This window comes from Rhinatrema bivittatum, chromosome 9, assembly GCF_901001135.1.
Source record: "Rhinatrema bivittatum chromosome 9, aRhiBiv1.1, whole genome shotgun sequence".
NCBI classification, from domain to species: Eukaryota; Metazoa; Chordata; class Amphibia; order Gymnophiona; family Rhinatrematidae; genus Rhinatrema; species Rhinatrema bivittatum.
Window position 1 is genome coordinate 182,441,477 of NC_042623.1, and position 26,413 is coordinate 182,467,889.

Sequence of the window (26,413 nt, forward strand, 5' to 3'; positions counted from 1 at the left end):
GGAAAATTGACCCTCAGTTTTAAGAACATCTGCTTTCCTAACCTGTGCACAGCCATGTGCACAGCCGCTTTCCTAACCTGTGCACAGCTGCTTTCCTAACCTGACCAGCAACTATTTTTTTTTTTTTTTTTTGCTGGTTCTCCTTTTTTTGGTTCCTCCGACTTCATATTGCCACGATATGAAGTCTGAGGAACTACAGAAAAGCAGTATTTTCTGCTTTTCTGTTTACTTTTGGGGCTTCTCAAGAATTAACACCTGCTCTGGGGCAGGCATTAATTTTTGAGAGTAAACATGTGCACACATTATTTTTTTTTTTTTTGCATCGGGGAGGAGGTAATAACTAATATCCTCCTCAACATAAATGTACGTGTTATGAGCACTATTAGCTAGGAAATGGTTTGGACGTGCTAATCCCCTTATTGCATGAAGGGTTTTGGACATGCGTTAGAGCACGTGTAAAGCCATGCACTCTGCCGAGCGCACTATATTTCATCGGTCTGCTTCTTTTTTGGAGTCAGGCAGTAATAGTGTGGAACAGCACCAGGTGTTAGGATATTCGGCGTAAGCATAGATGGGGAAATTTTTAGAGTTCTTAAGAGAATAGATGGGGGGTTATTTGGGGGGTCTTTTGGGATTGAAGGGAAGAGTAAGGTGGAATTGGTTGTTGATGGGAGAAGGGGTGGTTGGAATAGCCCTTCCTTCGGGTCCCGAAGATTTTCCCACTTAAGGGGAAAATCTGTTAGGGTTAGTTGGGTATCAAAGTGTGGGTGGTGAGATGGGATGGGAAAGAGAAGGGTTTGTTTGTCTGTTAACTTCTAATTTCAGAACCAACAGGGTGGGGGCAAAGGCCATACCGATGAAATAACTGTGTGGTTAAGCAGAGGAGCTAGCCATTTAATGGGTTGATATGAAGAGGAGCAAGTGGGCAAGCGGTTCTTTATAAGACGTCAGTTGTTTATTTGGGCTATTAGTCCCAAAACAGTACGGGGATATAATTCATTAGTTATTTCACAGATTAAATGAATGTAGAAGTGATTTTCTTTCATTGAATGTGTGTGGTAGATCCTCCCCCATTAAGAGAAAGTGTATTCTTCAGTTTGCATGCAGAAATCATGCACAGATTATTCGTCTGCAAGAAATGTATCTCACTAGTCAAGAACATGAGAAACTCAACCTTGGATGGGTGGGGTCTGTATATTACTCCTTCCATAATTCCCGTAGTTGAGGAGTGTATACTTATTGATAAAAATCTGCTGCTAGTAATGAACAAATCTCTAAGTGATGTTGAAAAGAGATATGTCTTCCTCGACTGTACGCTGCACTCTATTAACTTTACTTTGGTGAATATTTATGGGCCTAATGTGGGTCAAATAACATTTTATAGAGCCCTCTTAAATAAATTAACTTTATTTGGATATAAACAGCTATGTATTGGGGGCAATTGGAATTCATGACCTGAGCCATCTGTGGATAAAACTTCCACACCAAGGGATAGAAATATTACACCTGTATCAGCTAAAGATCTCAAGGATACGTTGCATTTAGTGGATGTCTGGAGATATTACCATCCAGGGAAGCGGGATTACACATTCTGTTCATCCTCACATGGCATGTACAGTTGGATTGATTATTATTTGTGCTTACCAAATTTGGTCTCACAAATTCAAAGCAGTAATATCTTGCCTAGTACCATCTCTGATTATTATCCGGTCCAACTGAAATTTCTCTTTCAGTTAACGAAGCTAGATTGTTCAAAGGAAAACTAAACACTTCGCTATTAGGGGATAAGCGGTTTCAGAACCTGGTTAAGGAGGCAGCTACTGAGTATGAAACTCATAACCCTGATACAGCTTATGACTTAGCATTACACTAGGAAGCATTTAAAACATATTTGAAAGGTAGGATTATTAGCTTTTCCAGCTTTTTCCAAAAGTAGCAGAAAAAGCAAGAAGTGACTCTCACTTCTAAAATTTGGACCTTGGAAATCTTGCACAAAAACTGCTCACCTCGTACACTTGCATAAAAACTGCTCACCTTGTACACTTAAAGCGATCCGAAGAGAGCTGCAATCATTGTAAATTAATGAAATAGGTAAGGCTCTTAAATTTACCAGTTTAAAGTTTTATGAGCATAGCTACAAACCTAGTGCGTTCTTGGCTAGAGCCGTGAAGAAGAGGGCTAGTAAATCCTACATTTTCAAAATACGAAAACCTGATGGCATTGCCATCTCAAATCTGGTAGAAGTGGAACAATCTTTTGTCTGATTTTTTACAAATTTATATACAGATTCTAATAGAGCTACCAAAGAAGATATACAGGGATTTCTAAATTGGTTAGATACTCCTAAACTCAAACCCAATCAGATTGAGAAGTTATTGGAGCATGCTAAATATACAAGCAGCTGTAATGGCGCTACCAGAGAGGAAAGTGCCCAGGCCCAGATGGGCACCCTATAAAGTTTATTAAAAATGTTCTCCCGGAAATGGCGCATTTTCTATTTAGGACCCTCAGCTCGGCAGGATTGGCCAAACCCTCCTTGAGGGAAATGGCAGATGCTAATACTTCTTTTATACATAAGCCCAGAAAAAACACTATGAACTGTGGTACATACCAGCCTATATCCCTTCTCAGTTCTGATATAAAAATCTTGGCCAAGGTTTTACAAATGAAACTGGAACAAGTACTTCCTAATTTAATTCATAATAACCAAACTGGATTTGTCAAAGGCAGGGCATCTACTTTCAATAAGAAGCAATTGTTCAATTGCATCTGGCCAAGCAGAAAGGCATCTTTAGTCTTTAGCTATCTTTGGATGCAGAGAAAGGCTTCGGTGGAGTGTCTTGACCTTTTTTTGTTTGAAGTATTGGTCTATGCGGGCATCCCAAATACATTTGTAATGTGGATCTCGGCTATTTATGAAAAGCCAAGGATGAGGTTGTTAATAATACACGGTCTCCTTTTTTCCAGATTGCGCGAGGCACCAGGCAGGGCTCCCCCATTATCGCCTCTACTGTTTAACTTAGTTATAAGACCATTGGCGAGGGCAGGCCTCCAGCATCTTGAAATCAAAGGACTACGGTTGGGGGGGGGGGGGGGTAGGAACACATAATAACTTTATATGCTGATGATGTCTTCTTGTGACCGTGCCACATACGTCTGGTCCTGCACTACTAGATCTCCTTAATAACTTTGGAAGACCTATGGGATATAAAATACATTTTGACAAATCTGAGATGTATTTTCCTGGTGACCAAATATCCCTTCCAGACTGCCTATCTATTTTTTGTAAAGTGGAGGATAGTTTCAAGTATTTTGGGATTTCAGTTACTAAGAATTTCAAAAACTTGTATGCAAAAACCAAGGGGCCAGTACTGGGTATGATAAAGTAGGATCTATCTGCATGGAAAACTTTGTTAATCTCCTGGGCGGGAAGGATTAACTTGCTCAGTCCCTGCCCAAGTGTTTGTAGATCTGCATAGAATGATGGCAAAGAGCTCGGGAGCAACTCGGGCAATTGTGGTTACCTAAATCACAGGGAGGCATGGCGCTCCCTAACTTATGCATATACTATTGGGCTAGCAGCTTAGTTTGCATGTATGAGTGGATTTAATGGAAGGGATTTTTCATGGTTTACTCTGGAAAGGGAACAGGCTAAGATGGTTAATATAGCCATGCTTCCTTTCCTCTCCCCTAGATCTCCTGTTGTGTCTGTCGGACTCAGACGGCTTCATCCCACATGCCTCACCTCAATATTTGCTTTCTCCACCAGCCTCGGGAAAATGGCGATCGCCGCATCTGCTTGCCGCTCTCTCCGACGTCCCCGGAATGGCTATGGCAAAGCTTTCTGCCATGATTCATCTGAGGGCCTCCTAGGGTGCACGCGCGCGCGTGCTACCCATGTCTTTATTCCAACATTGGCACGAACCTCGGGGGCGTCCCCCTCGAGTGACGTCACAACATCCGGGTATTTAGGTTGCCCATTTGCTGACTGACTTTGAGTTAGCAAGGATTGGATTCGTCCAGTCTAAGCTGCTCTACCGCTTCTCGCTGCTGCTGGAAGCTCTCTCAACCCTCCGGGGTTCTATTAACTTGGGTACCTGCTCCTCGGGGGCCCTATGCTTCTTTCCAGGTGCCTATCCAGTATCCAGGTACTCGCTCCTCGAGGGCCTGAACTGTCTACCTTGGTGCCTGCTACTAATACTGAAGAGGATGTTGGGGAGGTACCCGTAATGGAGAAGGTTTTCATGGGTACCCGTAATGGAGAAGGTTTTCATGGGTAATGATTCAAATGGACTGAATCAAATCATGGTGAACCTAGAAGATGTGGTAGGCCTGATTGACAAACTGAAGAGTAGTAAATCACCTGGACCGGATGGTATACACCCCAGAGTTCTGAAGGAACTAAAAAATGAAATTTCAGACCTATTAGTAAAAATTTGTAACTTATCATTAAAATCATCCATTGTACCTGAAGACTGGAGGATAGCAAATGTAACCCCAATATTTAAAAAGGGCTCCAGGGGCGATCCGGGAAACTACAGACCGGTTAGCCTGACTTCAGTGCCAGGAAAAAATAGTGGAAAGTGTTCTAAACATCAAAATCACAGAACATATAGAAAGACATGGTTTAATGGAACAAAGTCAGCATGGCTTTACCCAGGGCAAGTCTTGCCTCACAAATCTGCTTCACTTTTTTGAAGGAGTTAATAAACATGTGGATAAAGGTGAACCGGTAGATATAGTATACTTGGATTTTCAGAAGGCGTTTGACAAAGTTCCTCATGAGAGGCTTCTAGGAAAAGTAAAAAGTCATGGGATAGGTGGCGATGTCCTTTCGTGGATTGCAAACTGGCTAAAAGACAGGAAACAGAGAGTAGGATTAAATGGGCAATTTTCTCAGTGGAAGGGAGTGGACAGTGGAGTGCCTCAGGGATCTGTATTGGGACCCTTACTGTTCAATATATTTATAAATGATCTGGAAAGAAATACGACGAGTGAGATAATCAAATTTGCAGATGACACAAAATTGTGCAGAGTAGTTAAATCACAAGCAGATTGTGATAAATTGCAGGAAGGACCTTGTGAGACTGGAAAATTGGGCATCCAAATGGCAGATGAAATTTAATGTGGATAAGTGCAAGGTGATGCATATAGGGAAAAAATAACCCATGCTATAATTACACGATGTTGGGTTCCATATTAGGTGCTACAACCCAAGAAAGAGATCTAGGTGTCATAGTGGATAACACATTGAAATCGTCGGTTCAGTGTGCTGCGGCAGTCAAAAAAGCAAACAGAATGTTGGGAATTATTAGAAAAGGAATGATGAATAAAACGGAAAATGTCATAATGCCTCTGTATCGCTCCATGGTGAGACCGCACCTTGAATACTGTGTACAATTCTGGTCGCTACATCTCATAAAAGATATAATTGCGATGGAGAAGGTACAGAGAAGGGCTACCAAAATGATAAGGGGAATGGAACAACTCCCCTATGAGGAAAGACTATAGAGGTTAGGACTTTTCAGCTTGGAGAAGAGACGACTGAGGGGGGATATGATAGAGGTGTTTAAAATCATGAGAGGTCTAGAACGGGTAGATGTGAATCGGTTATTTACTCTTTCGGATAGTAGAAGGACTAGGGGACACTCCATGAAGTTAGCATGGGGCACATTTAAACTAATCGGAGAAAGTTCTTTTTACTCAACGCAGAATTAAACTCTGGAATTTGTTGCCAGAGAATGTGGTTCGTGCAGTTAGTATAGCTGTGTTTAAAAAAGGATTGGATAAGTTCTTGGAGGAGAAGTCCATTACCTGCTATTAAGTTCACTTAGAGAATAGCCACTGCCATTAGCAATGGTTACATGGAATAGACTTAGTTTTTGGGTACTTGCCAGGTTCTTATGGCCTGGATTGGCCACTGTTGGAAACAGGATGCTGGGCTTGATGGACCCTTGGTCTGACCCAGTATGGCATTTTCTTATGTTCTTATGTTCTACCTGCTGGGAACTTCACCATTACAGCCACAAGAGTGTGAGTAACTTAACATCTACCAGTCTGTCTCACCTATAGCTCCTCATTGAAAATCTGCATCGGAGCTCCCTATACCACCATTGTGGGACGGGTATCCTCAGCCGAGGACCCCAGACTGCTGCTGCAGGACTCTACTCACTACTGCCACCTCTGGTGAACTCTACAAGCTGTACTATCTCTGTGTTTGTGCATCTGAGTCTAGCCCGGTACTGCAGTTACCCACGGGGCTCCTCCCCATGGGAGTGGCCATCATTGCAGCACCTAAGAATCCACCAAACACCTCAAAACCATAACATCTCCTTTATGCCACAGTATATGTAGATAGAGTCCCATACTGGCACATATACTTTCAGTTTGGAATCAGATTAATACATTTTTAGGGTGGGATAGGGAGATACGTTCCCCTGTTGCACCTTTGTATGAGAATCCTATATTATCTAGTTTTACTTTTTCATCAACTTTTAAGGACTGGAGGGATAAGGGTTTGATTTTTATATCCCAATTGTGGCAAAAATGGTGCTTTTCTGGAGTTCTCTGAGCTAGGGAATGACTATGAGCTTAACTCAGGTGTCAGGGCCCCTTTCTTTCAATTACAGAGTGCTTTGTAGCAGCATTTTAATTTGGCAGGGCTTCTGAGACCCTTGAACGGGATGGAGATATATTTAAACAATCCGGGGGGGCAAAAGAAAAGGGATATCCCTGATGTAAATGGGTATCCTTGGGGGAAAATATGGTAAAAATACTGTTCCTTCTCTGATGAGGCTTGGAATGAAGACTTAGAGTAGAATTAGATGCCAAAGACTGGAAGAAAATATGGACATCTGTGTACTATATCACTATCTACTTGGCAGACTGAGCTCATAATTACATTGTTACAAGGACCTTACCGTATCCCAGTATACTATTTATTTATTTATTTCAAATCTTTTATATACCGACGAATAGCAATCTGTCTTCACACCGGTTTACATGGTAACAACTTAATACATCGATTTAACATTGTAAAGTATATTACAGTTAACATTGGAGAGTATATTACAATTGAATGATAAACTTCTTAATAGCACAGCTGTAGCAAATTTTTAACCGAACAATTACTAACATCAGGCACTTAACTGATTACTAACATCAGGCACAATGAATGGTATTGTAGGCGGGGAGTATCGGATCATTCATTAGTTATAAGGGGGGTGCGTTGAAGGAGTACTAGTCTAAGTTCCTTCCTGGTCTGAGCCCTAGGTTTGGTGTGGTTGTAAAAGAGGGGCACATACACACTTATGTGTGGCCTTGTCCGAGTGTGAGTCAGTTTCGGTCACAGGTAATCCAAGAGATCTCTGATATCCTTGGTATCCCTGTGCATGTCATGCCTGTACTGGGTTTACTGGGATAGGTGGACTGGTTCGCTTTTACCTCATAAATTGAGTTCACCTGTTGCTAAAAGGATACTTTTAGCAGCTTTGAATTGGATAACTAGCTGCATACAACGCTGCTACATAACGGCTGAGCTAGATCTCACCAGTCCAGTCAGAGCCCATCAGGTGCAAGCAACTGCTTCATCCATTGCACACATCAGAGAGGTACCCATGGAAGGACATATGTAAAGCTGCAACCTACTTGTCTGTCGTACAGTCACCTCCCACTATTGTCTAGATTTCTTAACGTCTGCGGACAATGTAATGGGACAAGCAATCTTGCATTACACATTTTCTAAATAGTCTGCTCTCCATGGTGGAGTCTGGGTTGCATATTCAGATATGCCAAACTGTAACCCTCAGCTTGGGATTTCCCACAGATCATGGCTAATTCAGCCCTGCTTATTGATGGGGAAAAAGCAAGTTTGCTACCAAAACCAATATTTTCTATAGAGAGCAGATGAAATAGCCATGAGATGCTTGCCCTCCTCCCTAGATAGCAGACAGTCCTCTTCTAACTTTGGAAACAGACTGAGGTGCATGATCTCCCACACGTTCAGTATTTATTTATTTATTTATTTGTTCAGTTTTATATACCGTCATTCGGTAAAGCCATCATAACGGTTTGCAAGGTTCAACTTGCAATACATTTAACAATTTAGTTTATGTATCCTCCCTCTACCTGTTTTTTGTAATTTCCATTCTTTAGTTTCACTGTAAACCGATATTATGTACCCACGAATATCGGTATAAAAGACTTGTTAAATAAGTATAACAGGATGCATATTAAACACACATGAGAGACCTCCAATTACAAAGATATTAACTAGAACTAGCACTACGGATTGCACGAAGGGGTGCACAAAGGGGGGTGCCCCTATGGTGCGCCCCTTCGGCGTGCGACGCACAGCGCACGACGCCTGGTGTTCCGGTGCCATTTAACTGCTAGCTTGGAGAGATAGTTTTGTTCAGTGCCACCGGATGACATCACGCACATATCATGGTTAATTCATCTTGTTAACTATGGAAAACGCAGTTTATGATAAGCAAACTTTCTTTTACTTTGTAAACACGGTTCTGTAAGCCAATTTTCAAAGAGAAACTCCCTGTGTATTTGAAAATCCTGTGGCAGCTCGTGTAATGGGGAGTTGTTTTGGCTCTGCCCCTTTTCAAAGGGGTCTTCTCTGTGTAAACTCCTTTTGCAAAGTGCCCTCACCATTTTTAACCCTATTTATATCAGCCACTGCAGCTATGGTGTGAAATATTAGTATAGGAGGTTACATCATTCTCACCTTCTCCATGCAGAAAGTGCCAGGAGATCCCCTTGCTGCCCTCCTTAGATTATGAGAGGCTGAAGAAGAGCTTGATTCTTGGGACAGATCGTCTGAGAGCGTTTCTGCTGCAGGCTTTACGCTGGGTAGGGGCTTCTGTTTATTTATTAATAACACAAAAATGCACGGGGCCAACCACGACCTCAGCAAGGCTCTTAACTTGTCTGATAGCAAACATGTTTTTAACTGATGGCACAAGAAGTGAAACTGATCAGATTTTAGGACCCAGCTCCCAAGAGTGAATATCTACATTATAAGTATATCATGCAGTCAAAAAGGTCTAGGGTGATGACTCTTGGAGATGGGTGATTCTAAAATCCGTTGGTAATTGAGAGTTTAACAAGTCAGTTATTTGTGATTTGGGAGAGTGATTAGCAGTTTTGTTAATGGGTAACATTTTCTGTGTCATCTTACAGCTCATCTTGGTGTGAAAATGTATATATTTCATATATATGTCAAATAGACTGTATATCACATATGCAAAGTGACAGTGACCTGTTCCATTTCAAATGGGCTGTAGGATTTTAAAAATTAAGAATTGTTTGTTTTAATAGTGGTTTTGACCCATAGTTTCCGCCTGCTCTTTTTGGCTTCCAGCTCAGTTGAAACCAGCCTCTGTGTTAAATGTTAAATAGATAGCAGGGTATTGAAAATAAGCTACTTTCATATTCATTATTTATGTGTTTAATATTCAAGTCTGAGCAGTGTCATATCAGGAGAATTAATCAACAAAATATTGAGTAAAATAATCTCTAATGACATTTGCAGAAATGCTAAGTACAGAATTCTGTAACCATATTCAAATAATTAAGAACAGATGTAATCCTGGTCCAAATATAAAAGAACCTATTTCTAATAGTACTTCAAAACAATAACACATAGAAAAAGCTTAATTGAAAGGGGCCAGCCAAGTGCTCATTGGCAGTGTTGTGCGCTGCCACGCAAAGGGCCTGGATTTTGCTACTCTCAGAGGCAGTGTTCATAGCCTCTGGGATGGAGGGAGCCCAAAGATTGCACAGTAGCAATATCAAGTGACTAGACTTAGGACTTCTGATTGCATGGCCCTTGACTAAGAGCTGGGTTAAAGTAGGATGGGAAGGGGATATTAGAGGAGCATGAAGGATCATGGCACCATAACTTAGAATTGGTTCCAAAGGAGCAGGAGGAAACTGCTGGGTCAAAAAATAAATTGTCTTATCCAGTGCCATGCAGGAGACCCAGCTTCAGTTCCTGGACTTGAACTCCTTGGGTCAGCTGAGGTTGGGGACATGTAGAGCCGGAGATTACAGCTCCCATGGTAGGAGGGAGTCCCAGCTGCTGCTCAACAGTGACACCTGGTGGCTGCCTCAAGAATCCCCTTGTACAGGGCTCTGAGGAGAGAAGATAAAAACTGGGGACACCTTGGGTGATTGTGAATAAAGATTCAGAGATTCTGATTAAACTGAAAGCCCAAGAAAGCAGAAGGAAGCTGCTAGGTGCAAAGAAAGTTTTTTCTGTTTCAAAAGGATTTGGGTAGAGGTTGGATATTGCACTTTCTTCTTTTCCTGTCTATAAGCAGGCTGAATTAGACATGCTGTCTGGGACATCCTCTGGCGGCCCTGGGGCAGAGCTTCTCTCCAAGATCACAGAGCTTTGACTCTGTGCCTGCGCCGGTCTTCCCACATGATTACCATTTCTCCTGAGTCTTTTTTCTTCTGCGCTGCTAGTTGCACACTGAGCTATGTTCTTGTCTCCTCGGAAGGATTTTTCACGCAAGTGAATCACCCAAACAGCACTGTTAAGTGCTACCATGGCGCCCAAGCCACCGGGATATAAATATTGCCAATGTGGCAAAATTATGTCCATCACAGATGGGCATAACTACTGCTAATCTGCCTGGGCCCTGAACATGACCAGTCCACCTACAGGGACTGTGGTCAGATGTTGCCCAAAGGCAGAGGGCCCAGAAGATTGCAAGACTAAGGGAAGAGGGGATAAGCTTATATGCCCCGGTGTCGGCACAGCTCTCTTCACACCCATCCCCGGGGCTGAAGACGCATCGAGCTGAAAAGACAAGGAGAGCCTCCTCCCTGGGCCCACTGAGTGGAAAAATGGGCAGAGCCAAGTGGGACATGCTCCCACAGCGCTCAAACTCCCCCACGTCCCAAGGAAATACCAGGTGTTGGGGGATGCATTGGCAAGACCTGCACCCAAAAAAACAGCGTTGACAGCCGTCGGCAGCGTCGAAACCCACAGACTGATGCAGGTGTCGAAGCAGAGCAAGCATGACGCTTGATGCAAGAGTGACTTGATGCTTGCAGTGAAGAGGGAAGAATATGACGCACAACGCAGGGATGCATCACAGGGCCACGACGCACTGAAGTATAACTTGCAAGCACCGCTTACATAGATGTAGATGCCTCCCAAGTGTAAGACGATGCAGGACCACGTAATAGTTTCCATTCATGAATCACACGATGAAGACAGGCCGTGCATTGAACCCGACACAGGAAGAGACAGTGGGGAAGCACAAACCTCCTCAGAAGTAGGCTTTTCACAAGGGGAGGCCAGAGAAGGATCTTCAAGTGGTATTCTCGCCAGAGGAGCTCTTGGAGCTGGGTTTCTCGGATGTGGAGCAGCTCTCAGATGACCATTTCTTAGTGGAATCATCTGGCTCATTCCAAAGAGTATACTTAAATATGTCTTCTGTGTCATGAAGGAAAAGGCACTCGCCTCAACTACAGGAGCCTCTGGCAAAAAAACACAAACTGTCACACAGGGACGAGACTCCAACTGAAAATGGTAGGGGATCTGATTCTACCATCCTCTTAGCCGTAGTGCCTCCTCCAACCACAAGGGCTGTCCACTCTGGACAAAGGGCAGGAAGGAATCACACCCACCACCCAGAAGAAGAAGCAGCAGCAGATCCCTAGAGAGAGAGAGGATTAGCCTCCCAAGTAATGTTTCAAATCTCCATGTTTCTGAGCAATTATTTTACGTCCCTGGAGAGTGGAAAGCAAGGGCGTCAACCATCCAGCCCCTCGATGGAAGAACTTTCCCCAGAAAGGGGAGTTCCTGTCCCCACCACGGGAGGATTATAGTCTACAGGATGAGACTGTTGACCCCCATCCAGAGTTCTCCTCGCAACCAGACTCTGAGCCAAGAGACTCCCATCCACCTTCACCGGGGTACTCACAGGAATCCCAAAGGACCCACCGGAGGAACCACCAGAACCATCTTCGCCCTCAGAGGACCTATCCTACTCTGTTTATTGAGAAGGTAGGGGCACTTTTGAAGATCGAAACCAAAAAGGTGCCAGACCCAACAGCAGAGGTCTTGGGGATTTTAAAGATCTTTAAAGATCTTTGAAGCTCCAGCTGAGCCTACAGCCTTTCTCTCCCATGCAGTCCTGGACACGGTAATGAACAAGACCTGGGAATTCCCCTTCTTGGCATCAGCAATTTCCAGGAAAACAGACCTTAAATTCCTGATGAGGAAGTTCCCTTACTACGGAGCAGTGCACCTGCCACATGCTTTTTTAGTTGTAGAATTAGCCATGAAGAAGTCTTAAAAAGTCTAGGCTACACTCGAACACTGGATGAGTTCGGACGGAAAGCCTTTCAAGCAGCAATGTCGAATGCCAAGATTTAACAACATCAATTCTACAACACTCAATACTTATACAAGTGTCTACAGTCCCTCAAACCACATTTCACGGCTGACACATCAGATAATGCATTTTCTCAGACCTTCATGGATCTGGAGGAAGGATTGTGCCACCTCCTTCACAAGGTGTATGATGCATTTGAAGCATTGACCTGCATATTGGCGGGTCCCATTTCGGCCCGGAGAATAGCCTGGCTGAGGGCCAGTGCCATACATGAAGATGTCCACGAGAAGTTGGCAGATCTGCTGGGTAAGGGAGACAACCTGTTTGGAGATAAGCTGCGGGAGACAGTATCCCAGCTTAAGAAGCAAAACATGGCAGTCTTGTCCCTAGCTTCCCTGACAGAATAACAACCCTCTGCCAGGAGATATTACTCAACCTACAAAAAAATCATATTACCAAAGGCGCTTTTTCAGGACATACACACCCTATTGACCACCAGTGTATCAGCAGCCCAGGCAGCAGCTGCAATAGTTACAGCCCAGGAATAGACCAAGGGGCCAACATCTACAGAGGCAATAGCAAGGCACCAACCGCAGCTACTGCCATTGTTAGGGGGCAGAATATCCCAGTTTTATGACTCTTGGGAAGCAATCACATTGGACTGTTGGATATTGAGCATCATCCATGAGGGGTACAGGTTGAACTTCAAAAGGACCCCATCTCTCCCGCGGCTGGTTCCTTTATTGCAGGACTGCATGCAAGCGCAACTATTGCAAAAGGAAGTGGACTCGCTACAACAACAGGCAATCCAAGTGTTGCCTTCGCACCGGTGCAACAAGGGTTTCTATTCCCAATACTACTTCATTCCAAAAAAGGTCTCCACCCAATTTTGGATTTGCAGGCCCTCAACAAATTCATTCGCAGGGAGAAGTTCAAGATGACATCCCTCAAATCCAATCTGCCTTTTCTGCAACCCAACGATTGGATGTGCGCGCTGGATCTCAAAGATGCTTACTCCCACATTCCAATGCACCGTACTTCATGGTGCTACCTTTGTTTCCAGGTCAACGCACGACATTACCATTACAAGGTGCTTCCCTTTGTACTATCGTCTGCCCCAAGAATTTTCACAAAATGTTTAGCGGTAGTAGTGGCCCATGCGAGAAGGAAGGGGATTAAACTATTCCTTTATCTGGACGATTGGCGTCTGGTGGCATCAGAAGTGACTTCTCTTCAAACACACTTAATGGACATGATAAACTGCTTACATGGGCTGGGCTTCATAATAAACTGTGAGAAATCCAGCCTTCAACCGATGCAAACTCTTCAGTTCATAGGAGCCAGTATAAACCCCATAGTAGGGAAAACATTCCTGCCGAGGGGCAGAGCTCAGATCCTTCTCACTCTAGCTACACAATTGAAGAATTGTGCACGCCCCTCTGCACATCAAATTGTAACCTTTCTGGGACACATGGCGACAGTGATATATGTGGTCCACACACTGGACTACATATGCGCCAACTGCAATGGGGGTTAAAGGCTCAGTGGACCCAATTTACTCAACCATTGTCCAAGACAGTGGCACTGACCCGGGCCATGGAAAAGGACTTTGCATGGTGGTGGTTCCTGCTAATCCTTACTATGGGAGCCATGTTCCTCAGCCCGGCGCACCAAGAAGTTCTAACTACCTACGCATCAACAAGGGGTTGGGGAGCTAATTTCAAGCATGTAAAGACACAAGGTTTATGGATACCATCAGAGAGAACCCAACAAACAAACCTCCTAGGGTTGAGAGTGATAAGGAATGCCCTCCACACATTTTGTGGCCACCTTCGAGGAAGAAACATAATGGTTCACACAGACATCCAGGTTGCCATGTTTTACATAAACAAGGAAGGAGGGTCAGGTTCCTGGATCCTATGCAAGGAAGTGATTCAGATCCTGGAATGGGCAAAGGCATACTCCATCTCATTACAGGCGACCTATCTCCCAGGGATTGTGAACACTGAAGCAGACACTCAGCAGGATATTCCATCCGCACGAGTGCTATCTCAACCAGAAGGTAGCGAACGATCTCTTCGTGGCATGGGGTCTCCCATGCATGGATCTCTTCACAACAATACACACAGGAAGGTTTGAACATTCTGCTTGGTCTACCCTGTTGTGATTTTGATGAATTTGTGAACCCCAGGCCGAGGTGAGAGATGTCTCCGTCCACAGGGAGGAGCCCCGTGGGCCTCACCGTTGGTGGGCGTGGTCTCAGTGACGTAGGACACAGCTGTCAGAGAGACTTTATTAAGGAGAAAAGACAAGTACATAACCCGAGGAGTGGAAAATGTAATAAACACAGTCTTTGAGCAAATACAGTAGTTAGGATGATGTAGATACGAAGGTCCGGTGGTGGCCCGCAGCATGGGGTACACCCGGGGATTCCTGCAGGCTGATTTAAATACCTCTGAGTGCAGATCCAGTAGTGGCCCATTGTGCGGGGTATGCCGAGGAAGCTATACTATAGATGCCAAGGAGGCAGAGGTCGGTGATACAGGAACCAGGCCATAGACCTTGTTATCCTGAGACACAGATAGAGTAGCGAAGACAGACTGAAGAACGGTAGTGGCCCGAGGAATGGGATACACCGTGGAATCTTCAGTAAAGTTGATAGAAGTTGGAGAATGTACTCACACAAGGAAGTCCCAGCAGAGATACCAGAGGAGCGGGTCAGGAAGTCCCAGGCAGGGAGGGCTCTCCAGGGAGCGGGTACTCAGTGCGTCTGAATGCTAGGAGGAGAGTCTTGAACAGAAGATCCAAGTTAGAGTGGATTTAACAAGCGAGAGAACTCCTTGCTAACTCGTCTTAGCAATGAGCCAATCAGTATAAGTACACTAGCGGTGTTGACATCATCGGGAGGGAACGCCCCCGAGGTTCCTGCCATGACGTATTCATAAGGAAGCCCTGCGAGCACGCGCACGCCTAGGTGATGCCGAAAGTAAGATGGCGGTCGGCAGTGCCCACGCTGTCCCGGGGATGCTAGAGAAGTCGGCGTTGGTTGGCGGAGGCCGCCATTCTCCCAATGATTGATGGTGCAGGGAAAAAAGAGGTGAGCATGAGAGGTTGCAGCCGTCTGCGACCGATGGGCGCAACATACCCAAGCCGGGCGCGATTCGCACAAGATGCGTTCCTCATCCTTTGGTCAGAGGGTCTCTACTGCGCTTACCCACCTATGCCACTGATACCCTGATGATCCAGAAATGCATTGCGGACATCGCGAACCTGATCCTCTTTGCTCCGGCATGGCCAAGACAACCTTGGAATGCCTATCTAGTTCAGCTATCCATCACTCTTCCTATCTTGTTGGGAGACAGCGTGGATCTGCTGACTCAGGAAGAGGGCACACTGCTGCACCCATTGCACTCTTCGCTTCATCTTACCGTGTGGAGATTAAAGGGAGAGTATTAGGCCACCTTCAGTTGTCGAAGGTGGTCTAATACTTTCCTAGTCAAAGACATTTTAGTCTTGACTAGGAAAGTTTCCACAAGAAAAAACTATCAAGGCAAGTGGCAGCGTTACACGGCTTGGTGTATTGACAAGGGGATAGACCCAATCTCCTGCTCACCTGAAGCTTTACTGGAATACCTGCATACACTCTACCAATCAGGGTTGGTGACGGCATCCGCCAGCGTCTATGTGAGCACTATAGCAGCGTACCCATGCAATGGCCTTCCCATGTCGAATCATCCTCTGGTGTCACGCTTTATGAAAGGGATCTTGAAACTGATGCCACCTGTAACAAAACCTCCAGTTCCTTGGGACATAAATCTGATTTTGGAGCAGCTCCTGCTCCCACCCTTTGAACCTATGGACACTGCTTATGTGAAATATATCATTTGGAAAGTAGTGTTCCTGGTGGCACTGACTTCAGCAAGACGAGTTAGTGAGCTACAGGTCCTAGTTCACTAACCTCAATATTTGCAGCTCCACCATGATAAGATTTCTTTGGGCATTCATCCCTCCATACGAAAAGTAATCTCTGCTTTCCTTGTGAATCAAACTATCACATTACCTACCTTTTTTCCGAAGCCATATAAAAATAACAGGGAGAGACTCCTCCACACCTTAGACTGCAAAAGGGCGCTGAATTACTACAAGTGGACGCAGTCAGAAGGTAGAACTTCGCAACTCTTTGTGTCCTTCAACCCAATTGCACCAGGACTTCTGGTTGCAACGCAGACTTTATCAAACTGGATATCCCAGTGCATTCACTTTTGTTACTCAAGGCCCTTGACACAACTTTCGGACCCAGTCAAGGCACATCAGGTAAGAGCAATAGCGGCTTCAATTGCACACCTCCATGAGGTACCTTTGCAGAATAATTGCAAAGCATCCACATGGTCATCTCTCCATACTTTTACATCGCACTACTGTCTGGACCAGCAGGCATTTTTGGACGCAGCTCTGGGTTCAACAGAATTGAAGCACACGACAAGGAAATGAGGCTGTCCATGAGAGTTGCAGGTTGCGCACACAAGGATAACTACTTCTCTGAGTGGTAGACGCCCACCCCTATGTCGGCATACTGCAGTGTGCAGAAGTCAACCATGAGCTGCGACTCCCTGACAGTATGGCTAATTCAGCCTGCTTATCGACGGGAAAAAAGCAAGTTTGCTTACCGTGAACGGTGTTTTCCATAGATAGCAGGATGGATTAGCCATGTTAATCTGCCCACCTCCCTGAACAGCCTCTCCACTCCTGCTGCCCTGGATAAGCTATGTTACAGACTGAAGAGAAATGGCAATCGTGTGGAAAGGCCCATGCAGGCACACAGAGTCAAAGCTCTGTGATCTTGGAGAGAAGTTGTGCCCCAGGTCCGCTGGAAGATGTCTCAGACAGCATGACTAATTCATCCTGCTATCTACGCAAAACACCATTTACCATAAACAAACTTGCTTTTCTAAGATGTTAATGCCTTAGTACATTTTCTGGTTTGGCAACCTGTTAATAAATAAATACATGCCACGATGCCATCTCAGTTCTGGTACCTACATATTTTAGTGCTGGCTTCTCCGTGCACAATGCCTATATGTACAAGAGACTTCTCATTCTGATGCATGACATCCTTCAAGGATAACTCTGTCATGCTTTTTAGGTGTCCAACACCTCATTCCATCTTAGAATTTGGGACTCAAGCTGAAAGCACATTAAAAAAAAAAAGTGTCCCCGAGGGATAATGCTTTCCCCACATTCAGCAGGGAGCATATCTGAGTGGGAAGATAGGCTTAACAGAAGAGTGGGCTCCTAATGAGCAGAGAAATAAATGATCTTTAGTTAGTAAGCCACAGATTGATGTAATGTCATGTTTAATGTGATCTGCACAGCAAATAAATATTATAGCAAGGTTTTATTGTGTATTTTTATCATAGCAATCCTTCCTAACGAGAGTCTTTTCTTTCCTCTGACAGCGCCTTACCAAGTCACAGCCTGGGGAGCAGAGAGAGACAGTGCTACAGGCTTACATCAGCAATGACCTGCTGAACTGTCACCGCAGCGAGCAGGTCAGCCAACACTGATAGTCATCCGTCTCGCTCTGTTTGTTCATTGTGCTATTAGGAATACAGTTTAAAACAATACACATTGTAGTTAAGCAATAGAACACGACAGGTCTCTGTTTAATTGCGTCACTTACAAAGTAAATTGGATATTGGCATCCAGTTCAAATATAACATTTGTTTGCTGTTAAACATTTTTGGTCACGGTTTATCCAGCTTGTGGCTTCCTGCCTTTGCAGAGTTGCTGTCAGGATCCTTCTTAATCCTACCAGGTTAATCCTAAAGTAAATGGAAGCTTTGATATTAGACTGTTCTGTCTCTGTCCCTAGTCTAGACTGTGACCACTGATATTTGTCCCATTCTGGAAGCATATTTCAGAAATTATATACACTCCCATCTTCTCAGACTTAATACACATTCATACACAGGCTACTGACCTCCAGGACTTCAAAATCTGTCACCTTCTCTATCAAGAATATCATCTGTCCTGTGCAGACAACAAATCTGGTGGCTAGTTCAACAATTAATTTGGCTATAAGTATTCATCTGTTGAGGGATCTCAAGCTACCAGACTTCTGGGGATTCTCGCTCTCTTTTTTTTAAATTTAATAAAATAATTTTTGTCTTGAATTCAACATGAGAATTTTTGAAATTTATATATTTAGTTGCCTGTTCTTTCCTCTCCCCCCACAGAAAAACATCCTGAACCTGCTGCATTCCAAAAGTGAGGTGGTGCGACAGTACACAGCAAGGCTGATCAATGCTTTTGCTTCACTGGCAGAGGGTAAGAATGGAATCTGTGTGCTAGGATAAACTGAGAAAATAACTTCTTGGCTTTTACCCTTGTGAGAAGGAGAAGGAACCTTTATCCATCTCCTCTCTCTGCCCTCAGGCCGGCTCTACCTCTCTCAGAACCCACAATTACTGAGGACCCTGGAGGAGACTCTGAAAGCAGAAGAGAAGGATTCCATCACCAGGGAGAATATCTTGGGTGCACTGCAGAAACTCAGCCTCAGGTAGTGACAGCAACTTTACTCCTTTCTGAGGAATTCTGATGGTCTCACTAATAAAGATCTCCATTGCTCCCTTCCCAGGGCATGCTCTTTTGGTTGAAATCTACATTTCCATTTTGTCCTGCTACACTAGTTCAGCCTATACAGGTGGGTTATATTCCCCTTCCAGTAGATGGAGGCAGAGAACAATGTTTTTCCTAGTGTGACATCATTACCAGTACTTAGAGGTAGTGCAGCTCTGTGGAAACCCAATATTCTTTGCCTCCAGCAGAAGTAGGAGAACTGATGGTGCAACAGGAGTCTGGAATTGAGCTCTGAAATAGGCTGGGGCCAGGCCTCTGGTTTATTCTAGTAGTGTAAGTCCATCTTTTGTGCTCCCAGCCCCAGAGGGAGCTAGGTTGAGCCCACAATTTAGAGTGTCTTTTGTGCCTGTTGAGAATTTTTTGTTCTCTTAGGACAAGCAGGATAGTAGTCCTCTAATATGGGTGACATCATCTAATGGAGCTTAGCACGGAAAACGTTTGTCAAAGTTTCTAGAAGCTTTGACTAGCACATCGAACATGCCTAGCATGCCACTATCTGCGCGTCCATGCGAGGTCCCCCTTCAGTCTCTCTTTTTCCGCAGTGCAGTTGCCTCGCAGTTCTGGAGCTCTGCTTCTACGGTTTTAATTGCACAAATTTCAGGGTTTTTTTTTCCTGTTCCATTGTCAAGTCCCCCTTCGTGATCGGTGCCTCTCTTCGGCACGGTAGATAGAAAACAATTTTCCTTCCTTCGCAGTCGATTCCTGATGTTCCACTTCTCGGTGGCCCCTGGTTATCGACCGGCGACAGTTATTTTGCATGGCATCACTCTGTTTTCACAAGTGCCCTCAGTGCCCACGGACCATGTCCATCACAGATCCGCATGAGGTTTGCATCCTCTGCCTAGGAGCCCCGCATGACGTCCAGGGTGTCAGCTATGTGACCAGACGACCCCCAAGGGCCGCCGCGCACGCCTATTTAAAATGGAGAAATTTTTGGTTCCAAAAAGTCCACTCCATCCACACCCGCATTGAAGTTCTCTACACCTGGGGGTCGAGGGGACCATCTTGATATGCTCCCCTCTCAAGTACTCCTCCTTCTGCGTACTTGAAGGACCGAAGGAACGGTGCTTTATCTTCCGTGATCTTGCCAGTTTCCAGGACATTGGGATCCTCCGCTTCCTTGGCGCCGGGGAATGACCAGGCTGAGCACCATGGGAGATCCTGCAAGCATCGAAACCAGTTGCCATCAGCTTGTGACTCCGGTTTCAGTGTAGTACCAACAGCTGCCGTACCACCACTGAAGCGACCCCGTGGTTCGGAGGCCCCATCCTCAGATATACCCGGGAGTCCCAGGCATTCCCCACTGATATCTGTGCTGGGTGCCGTGCCTTCTCAAAGATCTGAGGAAGTGCCAGTGACGTCTCATCCCCCTCCCTCAGGCCTGGCTTCACTGGAATTTCAGAAGGAGTTGGATCACAGAGTGCAGAATGCAGTGCTCCGAGCTCTGCGAAGCATTGAGCGGCCCCATACCGGTGCTGGAGCTCGCACCGTCTGTCTTGGCACCCCTGCTCGAGCATCTGGTCATCCTTCTTGGCACCCTCCCAACGCAACCGGTGCCCAAGGGACCTTCGGATTCCCAACAGCCACTGATGCCCCCCTTGGGAGCGATCCCTATTATTGGGTCCTCCGAGGAGGAAGACGCGGGCAATGCCACATTCTCGAGGCCTCTGTTCCCCCAAGCCTTTGCCCAGACCTGCTAGCCTCCTGTGGCCCTCGGTTCCCCTGTTGCCGGGGAATTTGTGGATTCCCACGGGGCTCTCTGTGCCTTCAAAGCCTTTGGAGCTCAGGGCTAGGATCCTCCACAGCCTTGCCTCTGCCAGTCCCGCGATGACTTTAGTGAGGCAGAAGGCCTTTATAACCTGTGGGGAAGGATTCCTCAGAGCTTCATCCGAATTCTCGGATGACCCCCTATCCAAGCTTTCCCCACCGGAGGAAAGGCATCCGTCCCCCTCCAGAGGACCTTTACTTTGTGGGGTTCATCAGGGCCATGGCCGAAGCTATTCCTTTCCAACTTCTTATGGAGGAGGATGCGCGACAAAAGATGTTGGAAGTTTTCCAGTTTGTTGGCGCTCCTAAGGAAATCTTTAAGGACCTTCTCCTTCGGATGTGGGAACACATGATCTCCATATCTCCAGTCAACAGGAAGGCGGACGCCATCTGTTTGGTACAGCAGGCCTTTAATTTCGAGAGGTGGCACCTCCCTCACCAGTCAGTGGTTGTGGAGTCTGCCCACAGAAAGGCCAAGTGCTCCCTTACCCATGCTCTGCCCCTCCAGGGCGAAATCATAGATGGCCTGGGCAAAAAGGTCTTTCAGGGCACTATGCTCATCGCCTGAATTGCCGCCTACCAATTGTATATGACCCAATACAACTAGAACCTGTGGAAACAGTTCCAGGACTTCGCAGAGAGCTTGCCACAGCAGCAACAGGAGATGCTGTCTGCCATTGTCCTGCAGGGTCCAGAGACTGGCAACATGAGGAGAGATCCACCTACAATGTGTTTGTGACACCCACTGGGGTCCATAGAATGACCTGGCTCTGGGCTTCTAACCTCCATCCAGAAGTGCAGGAGAAGCTGCCTGACCTCCCCTGCACAGGTGACAACCTCTTTGGGGATAAGGTCTGGGAAGCAGTGGCCCAGTTTAACGATCACCATGAAACCCTCCAACAGCTCTCTGCTAGCGCTTCAGATGCTCCTTCCTCTGCCAGGAAATCTTCCAGGCCAAGTTCCAGGAAGTCCTTTTATAGGCAGAGGAAATATTGTTCTCCCGCCTGTCGGGCTCGCACGCTGAACACTAGCTCCAGGGGCTGTTCTCGTCAACCTAGGCTTTAGCCAGCACCTCAGTAAGCCCCGGCTGCAGGCTTTTGACTGGCGGTGAGAGAGCACGATTCAGCCAAGCGTATCCCTGGCACCAGATCCCCTAGTAGGAGGCAGGCTTATCGGTTTCTCCCACCACTGGAGGGCCATCACGTCAGACCAATGGGTCCTTACCATTGTCCGTCAGGGTTACCAGCTCAATTTCAGAAGGCTTCCAGAGAATTCACCCCCTTGTCCATCGTGGGGTTCGTTCGCCCAGCAGGTTATACTTAGGACAGAACGCTCCGCCCTTCTCACAGCAGGAGTGGTAGATCCCGTTCCTCGCCCTCAGCAGGGCCAAGAGTTCTAGTCGAGGTATTTCCTCATTCCGAAGAGAAACGGAGGCTTGCGCCCCATTCTCGACCTCAGGGCATTGAACAAATTCCTCTTAAGAAAAAATTTCAAGATGATTTCTCTGGGCACTCTGATGCCCCTCCTCAAAAGAGGAGACTGGCTCTGCTCCTTCGATCTCAAGGAAGCATACGCTCACATAGCTATCTTCCCTGGCCACAAAAAATACCTCCGCTTCGTAGTGGGGAAGGCTCACTACCAGGGGTTGGCCTCAGCCCTCACGTTTTCACCAAATGCCTAGTGGTGGTGGCTGCATACCTCAGGCACCGTGCGGTCAACATCTTCCTGTACCTGGATGACTGGTTGATCAAGAACAAATCAAACATGGGGCGCTGAACGCTTTAGCCCTGACCGTGCAGGCTCTGCAATCCTTGGGGTTTGTTATCAATTACCCAAAGTCTCACCTCTGACCATCTCCACAACTGGACTTTATAGAAGCCAAGCTTGACATGGCGCAAGCGAAAGCATTTCTGCCCTGTGATCAGGCTCTTGCCCTCGCCTCGTTGGCAACCTTCTTGCGCAGCAGCCGGCATGTGAGTGCCAGCGTTCTGCTCTGTTTGTTGGGCCATTTGGCGGCTTCGGTCCATGTTGCCCCCTCTCGCCCGCTTGTGCATGCGAAGGGCATAGTGGACTTTACAGTCTCAGTGGCTACAGGCCTCGAGACCTGTCTCTCAGTTATGGAACCTCTGAGAGCATCTTTGTCCTGGTGGGAAAAGCTCTCCAATTTGGAGCGAGGAATTCCCTTCCAGGCTGCCCCGCCTCAAATGGTTTTCATCACCGACCCCTCTCTTCAGGGCTTGGGAGCCCATGTGGACGGCCTCCACATGCAGGGACTCTGGATCACCCACAAAGCCCACTGTCAAATAAATCTTTTAGAGTTTCAGACGATCCATTCCAGGATCAGTTGTCACACAAGGAAGTCCTGATTTGGATGGACAACCAAGTTGCGATGTGGTATGTCAACAAACAGGGAGGCACGGGTTCATTACTTCTCTGTCACGAGGTGGTGCAGGTGTAGTCCTAGGCACTGTCACAGGGGATGTCGCTACAAGCGACGTTCCTGTCTGGGACTCTGAACGTACTGGCGGACCGATTGAGCCGCTCCTTTCAGCTGCACGAGTGGTCCCTAAATCCGGAGGTAGCAGCCAGACTTTTTCATTGATGGGGAACAAAAACTTAGATTGTAAGCCCTCTGGGGATAGAGAAATACCTACAATACCTAAATGTAAACAGATGTGATACCTCGATCGAATGTCGGTATATAAATATAATAACTAAAATAAATAAACCCCAAATGTGGACCTCTTCGCCTCCCCATACAATTACAAGGTGAGCAGTTTCTGCTCCCTGTTGCTGGGGTTGGACAGCTGTCCTGTGATGCCTTCCCCTTCACTGGGGGAGAGGTCTGCTGTATGCGTACCCTCCTCTCCCACTCCTTTCGAAAACCGTGCTGAAGCTTCAACAGGACAGAGGGGGACCATGATCCTCATGGCGCCTTATTGGCCCCCTGACAGATCTGGTTCCCTCTCCTTCAGGATCTGTCGATTAGGGCCCATTCGGCTGGGGACCACGTCCGATCTGATAATTCAGAACCAGGGCACCCTGTGCCATCTGAACCTCCGGGCTTTGGCCCTAATGGTGTGAATGTTGAGCGCCTAGTTCTTCAGCTCCTGGACCTCTCGGTCAGTGACTCACAGGTGCTGGTGGCTTCTAGAAAGCCTTCCACCAGGAAGTCTTATGGTTTGAAATGGAGAAGATTCTCCACCTGGTGTGCGGGGCATGACTTGGATCCATTCACATGCCCCTTTTCCAAGCTGTTGGACTACTTGTGGCACATTTCCAGTCTGGGCTTCAAACCAGCTCAGTCAGGGTTCATGTTAGTGCGTACCATCGAGGTGTCGCTGGCACACCCATATTGGTGCAGCCTTTAGTGGGTCGCTTTATGAAGGGTCTGCTTCAATTGAAATCCTCTCTTTGTCCTCCTGTTGTGTCCTGGAACCTCAACATTGTCCTGACAAAACTCATGAGTCCTCCCTTTGAGCCGTTGTGTTCCCACTACCTGAAGTTCGTTACCTGGAAAGTTATATTCATAGTGGCGATTACTTTGACTCGTAGTAAATGTGCTTCAGGCCTTGGTTACGTACCCACCATACACGAGGTTTTTTCATGATCATGTGGTTGTGTGTACTCACCCTAAGTTCCTACCTAAGGTTGTGACTGATTTCCACATCAATCAGTCCATTGTTTTATCCACCTTCTTTCCCAGACCCCATTCCCATCCAGGGGAACAGGCTCTTCATACTTTGGACTGCGAGAGGGCCTTGGCTTTCTATTTAGAACGCACAGCTGGTCACAGGCAGTCCACCCAGCTCTTTGTGTCCTTCGATACCAATAGCTTGGGAGTGACAGTGGGTAAACAGACTCTATCCAACTGGCTGGCATTTGCATCGCCTTCTGGTATACGCTTGCGGCCTTTCAGCTGACAGGCCAAATCAAAGCTCACTCTGTGCAGGCCATGGCGACGTCTGTGGTTCATCTGCAAGCGGTTCCAATCATCAAAATTTGCCGCGCAGCAATGTGGAGTTCTCTTCACACATTTGCGGCCCACTACTGCTTGGACAAAGATGGTCAACAGGACAGTACCTTCAGTCAGTCTGTCCTACGCAATCTCTTCCAGACTTAAACCCAGCTCTCCCTGCCTAGAGCCCCTGGTTGGGTGCCAGGCTGTCCTGTGCTGGCCAACAGCACTGCTGTTGTGGTGCCCGTTGGAAATTTGCTTTGGGACCTGTTGGCCAAACCTGGCAGTGGGGACAGCCTGGGGCTTGGTATTTACCCATATGTAAGGACTACCATCCTGCTTGTCCTAGGAGAAAGCGCAGTTGCTTACAGGTGTTCTCCTAGGACAGCAGGATGTTAGTCCTCAGGAATCCTGCCTGCCACCCTGCGGAGTTGGGTTCTCCTTCTGGTTTTTTGTTTTATTTTATTTTCACTCGTATTTTTTATCTTTGTTACGAGACTGAAGAGGGACCTCGCGTGGATGCACATATAGTGGCATGCTGGGCATGCTCAGTGTGCCAGTCAAAGCATCTAGAAACTTTGACAGAGGTTTTCTGTGCTAAGCTCCATCAGATGATATCACCCATGTGTGCGGACAAACATCCTGCTGTCCTAGGAGAACACATGTTACAGGTAAGCAACTGCGCTTTCTCCTAGGACAAGCAGGATGGTAGTCCTCACACATGGGTGACATCATCAGATGGAGCTTAGCATGGAAAACTTCTGTCAAAATTTCTAGATGCTTTGACTGACACACTGAGCATGCCCAGCATGCCACTGTCCGTGTGTCCACCCGGGGTCCCTCTCCAGTCTCTCTCTTTTCTACAAGGCTTTCGCATCACGGCTGTTGTGCTCATGGTTCTTTTCGTGGAAAACTATTCTTCCCGGTCATGCCGGGTCCCTCTGTCTCCTGGGGTTAGTGGCTAGGGATGTCTTTTTTGAGGGACCATTTGCGGGGATACCTTTTTGAGGGACCATTTGCGGTAAGTTTTTACTTTGTTTGCGGTCAGTTACCGACGAGGCCTTTCCCCGGTATCCGCCGGTCATCGACAGCATGCTGGATTCTTTTTCCCCATAGCGTTGTCCAGTTTTCGCCAATGCCCCCAGTGCCCTCAGACCACATCCATCATGGACCCCCACAAGATTTGTATTTTGTGACTGGGGGCATCACACGATGTCTGAGGATGCACCTTCTATGCCCAGGTGACTCCAAAAAGTCACCTGGGCAACGCGTCAAGATGGATAAACTTTTCGGTGCCAGAAAGTAAGAGACCTTGACTATGGCATCTGAGGCATCGATGCCCCAGGGGCTTGAGTCGGCGAGTCTTCACCACCACAGAGTTCTCTGAAGGAACTGGGCGCAGGGGATTGTCTGCTTTCTATTTTCTCTCATTCCAGGTCTGGATCTTCACCGTCGTCTCCAGGGAAGGACCGGGCCGAACATCGGGAGAAGTCAAGGAAAGATCACCATTGATCGCCATCTTCCCATGGTTCCAAGCTCTGGAAGGCATCAGCACCGTCCGAGTTGCCCCCCTAGTAGCTCTGGTCTAAGGAGGCTCCACCCTCTATCTAGACCATAGGCCTGAGGTGATCCTCACCGGCTTCGGTGGTGGCACTGATCCCCCTCGGGGCTCCAGGGATTTAGT

The 26,413-nt window shown here is 46.6% G+C and overlaps 1 protein-coding gene across 1 annotated transcript in view; it reads left to right on the top strand.

Moving 5' to 3' along the window:
* ARMC9 (armadillo repeat containing 9) overlaps positions 1-26,413 on the top strand; it is a 295,211-nt gene that overhangs the window by 145,284 nt on the left and 123,514 nt on the right. Inside the window, 4 exon segments of the mRNA XM_029615818.1 lie at positions 8,751-8,862; positions 17,822-17,914; positions 18,602-18,692; positions 18,801-18,924. Of these exon segments, the coding sequence (XP_029471678.1) occupies positions 8,751-8,862; positions 17,822-17,914; positions 18,602-18,692; positions 18,801-18,924 (420 nt within the window).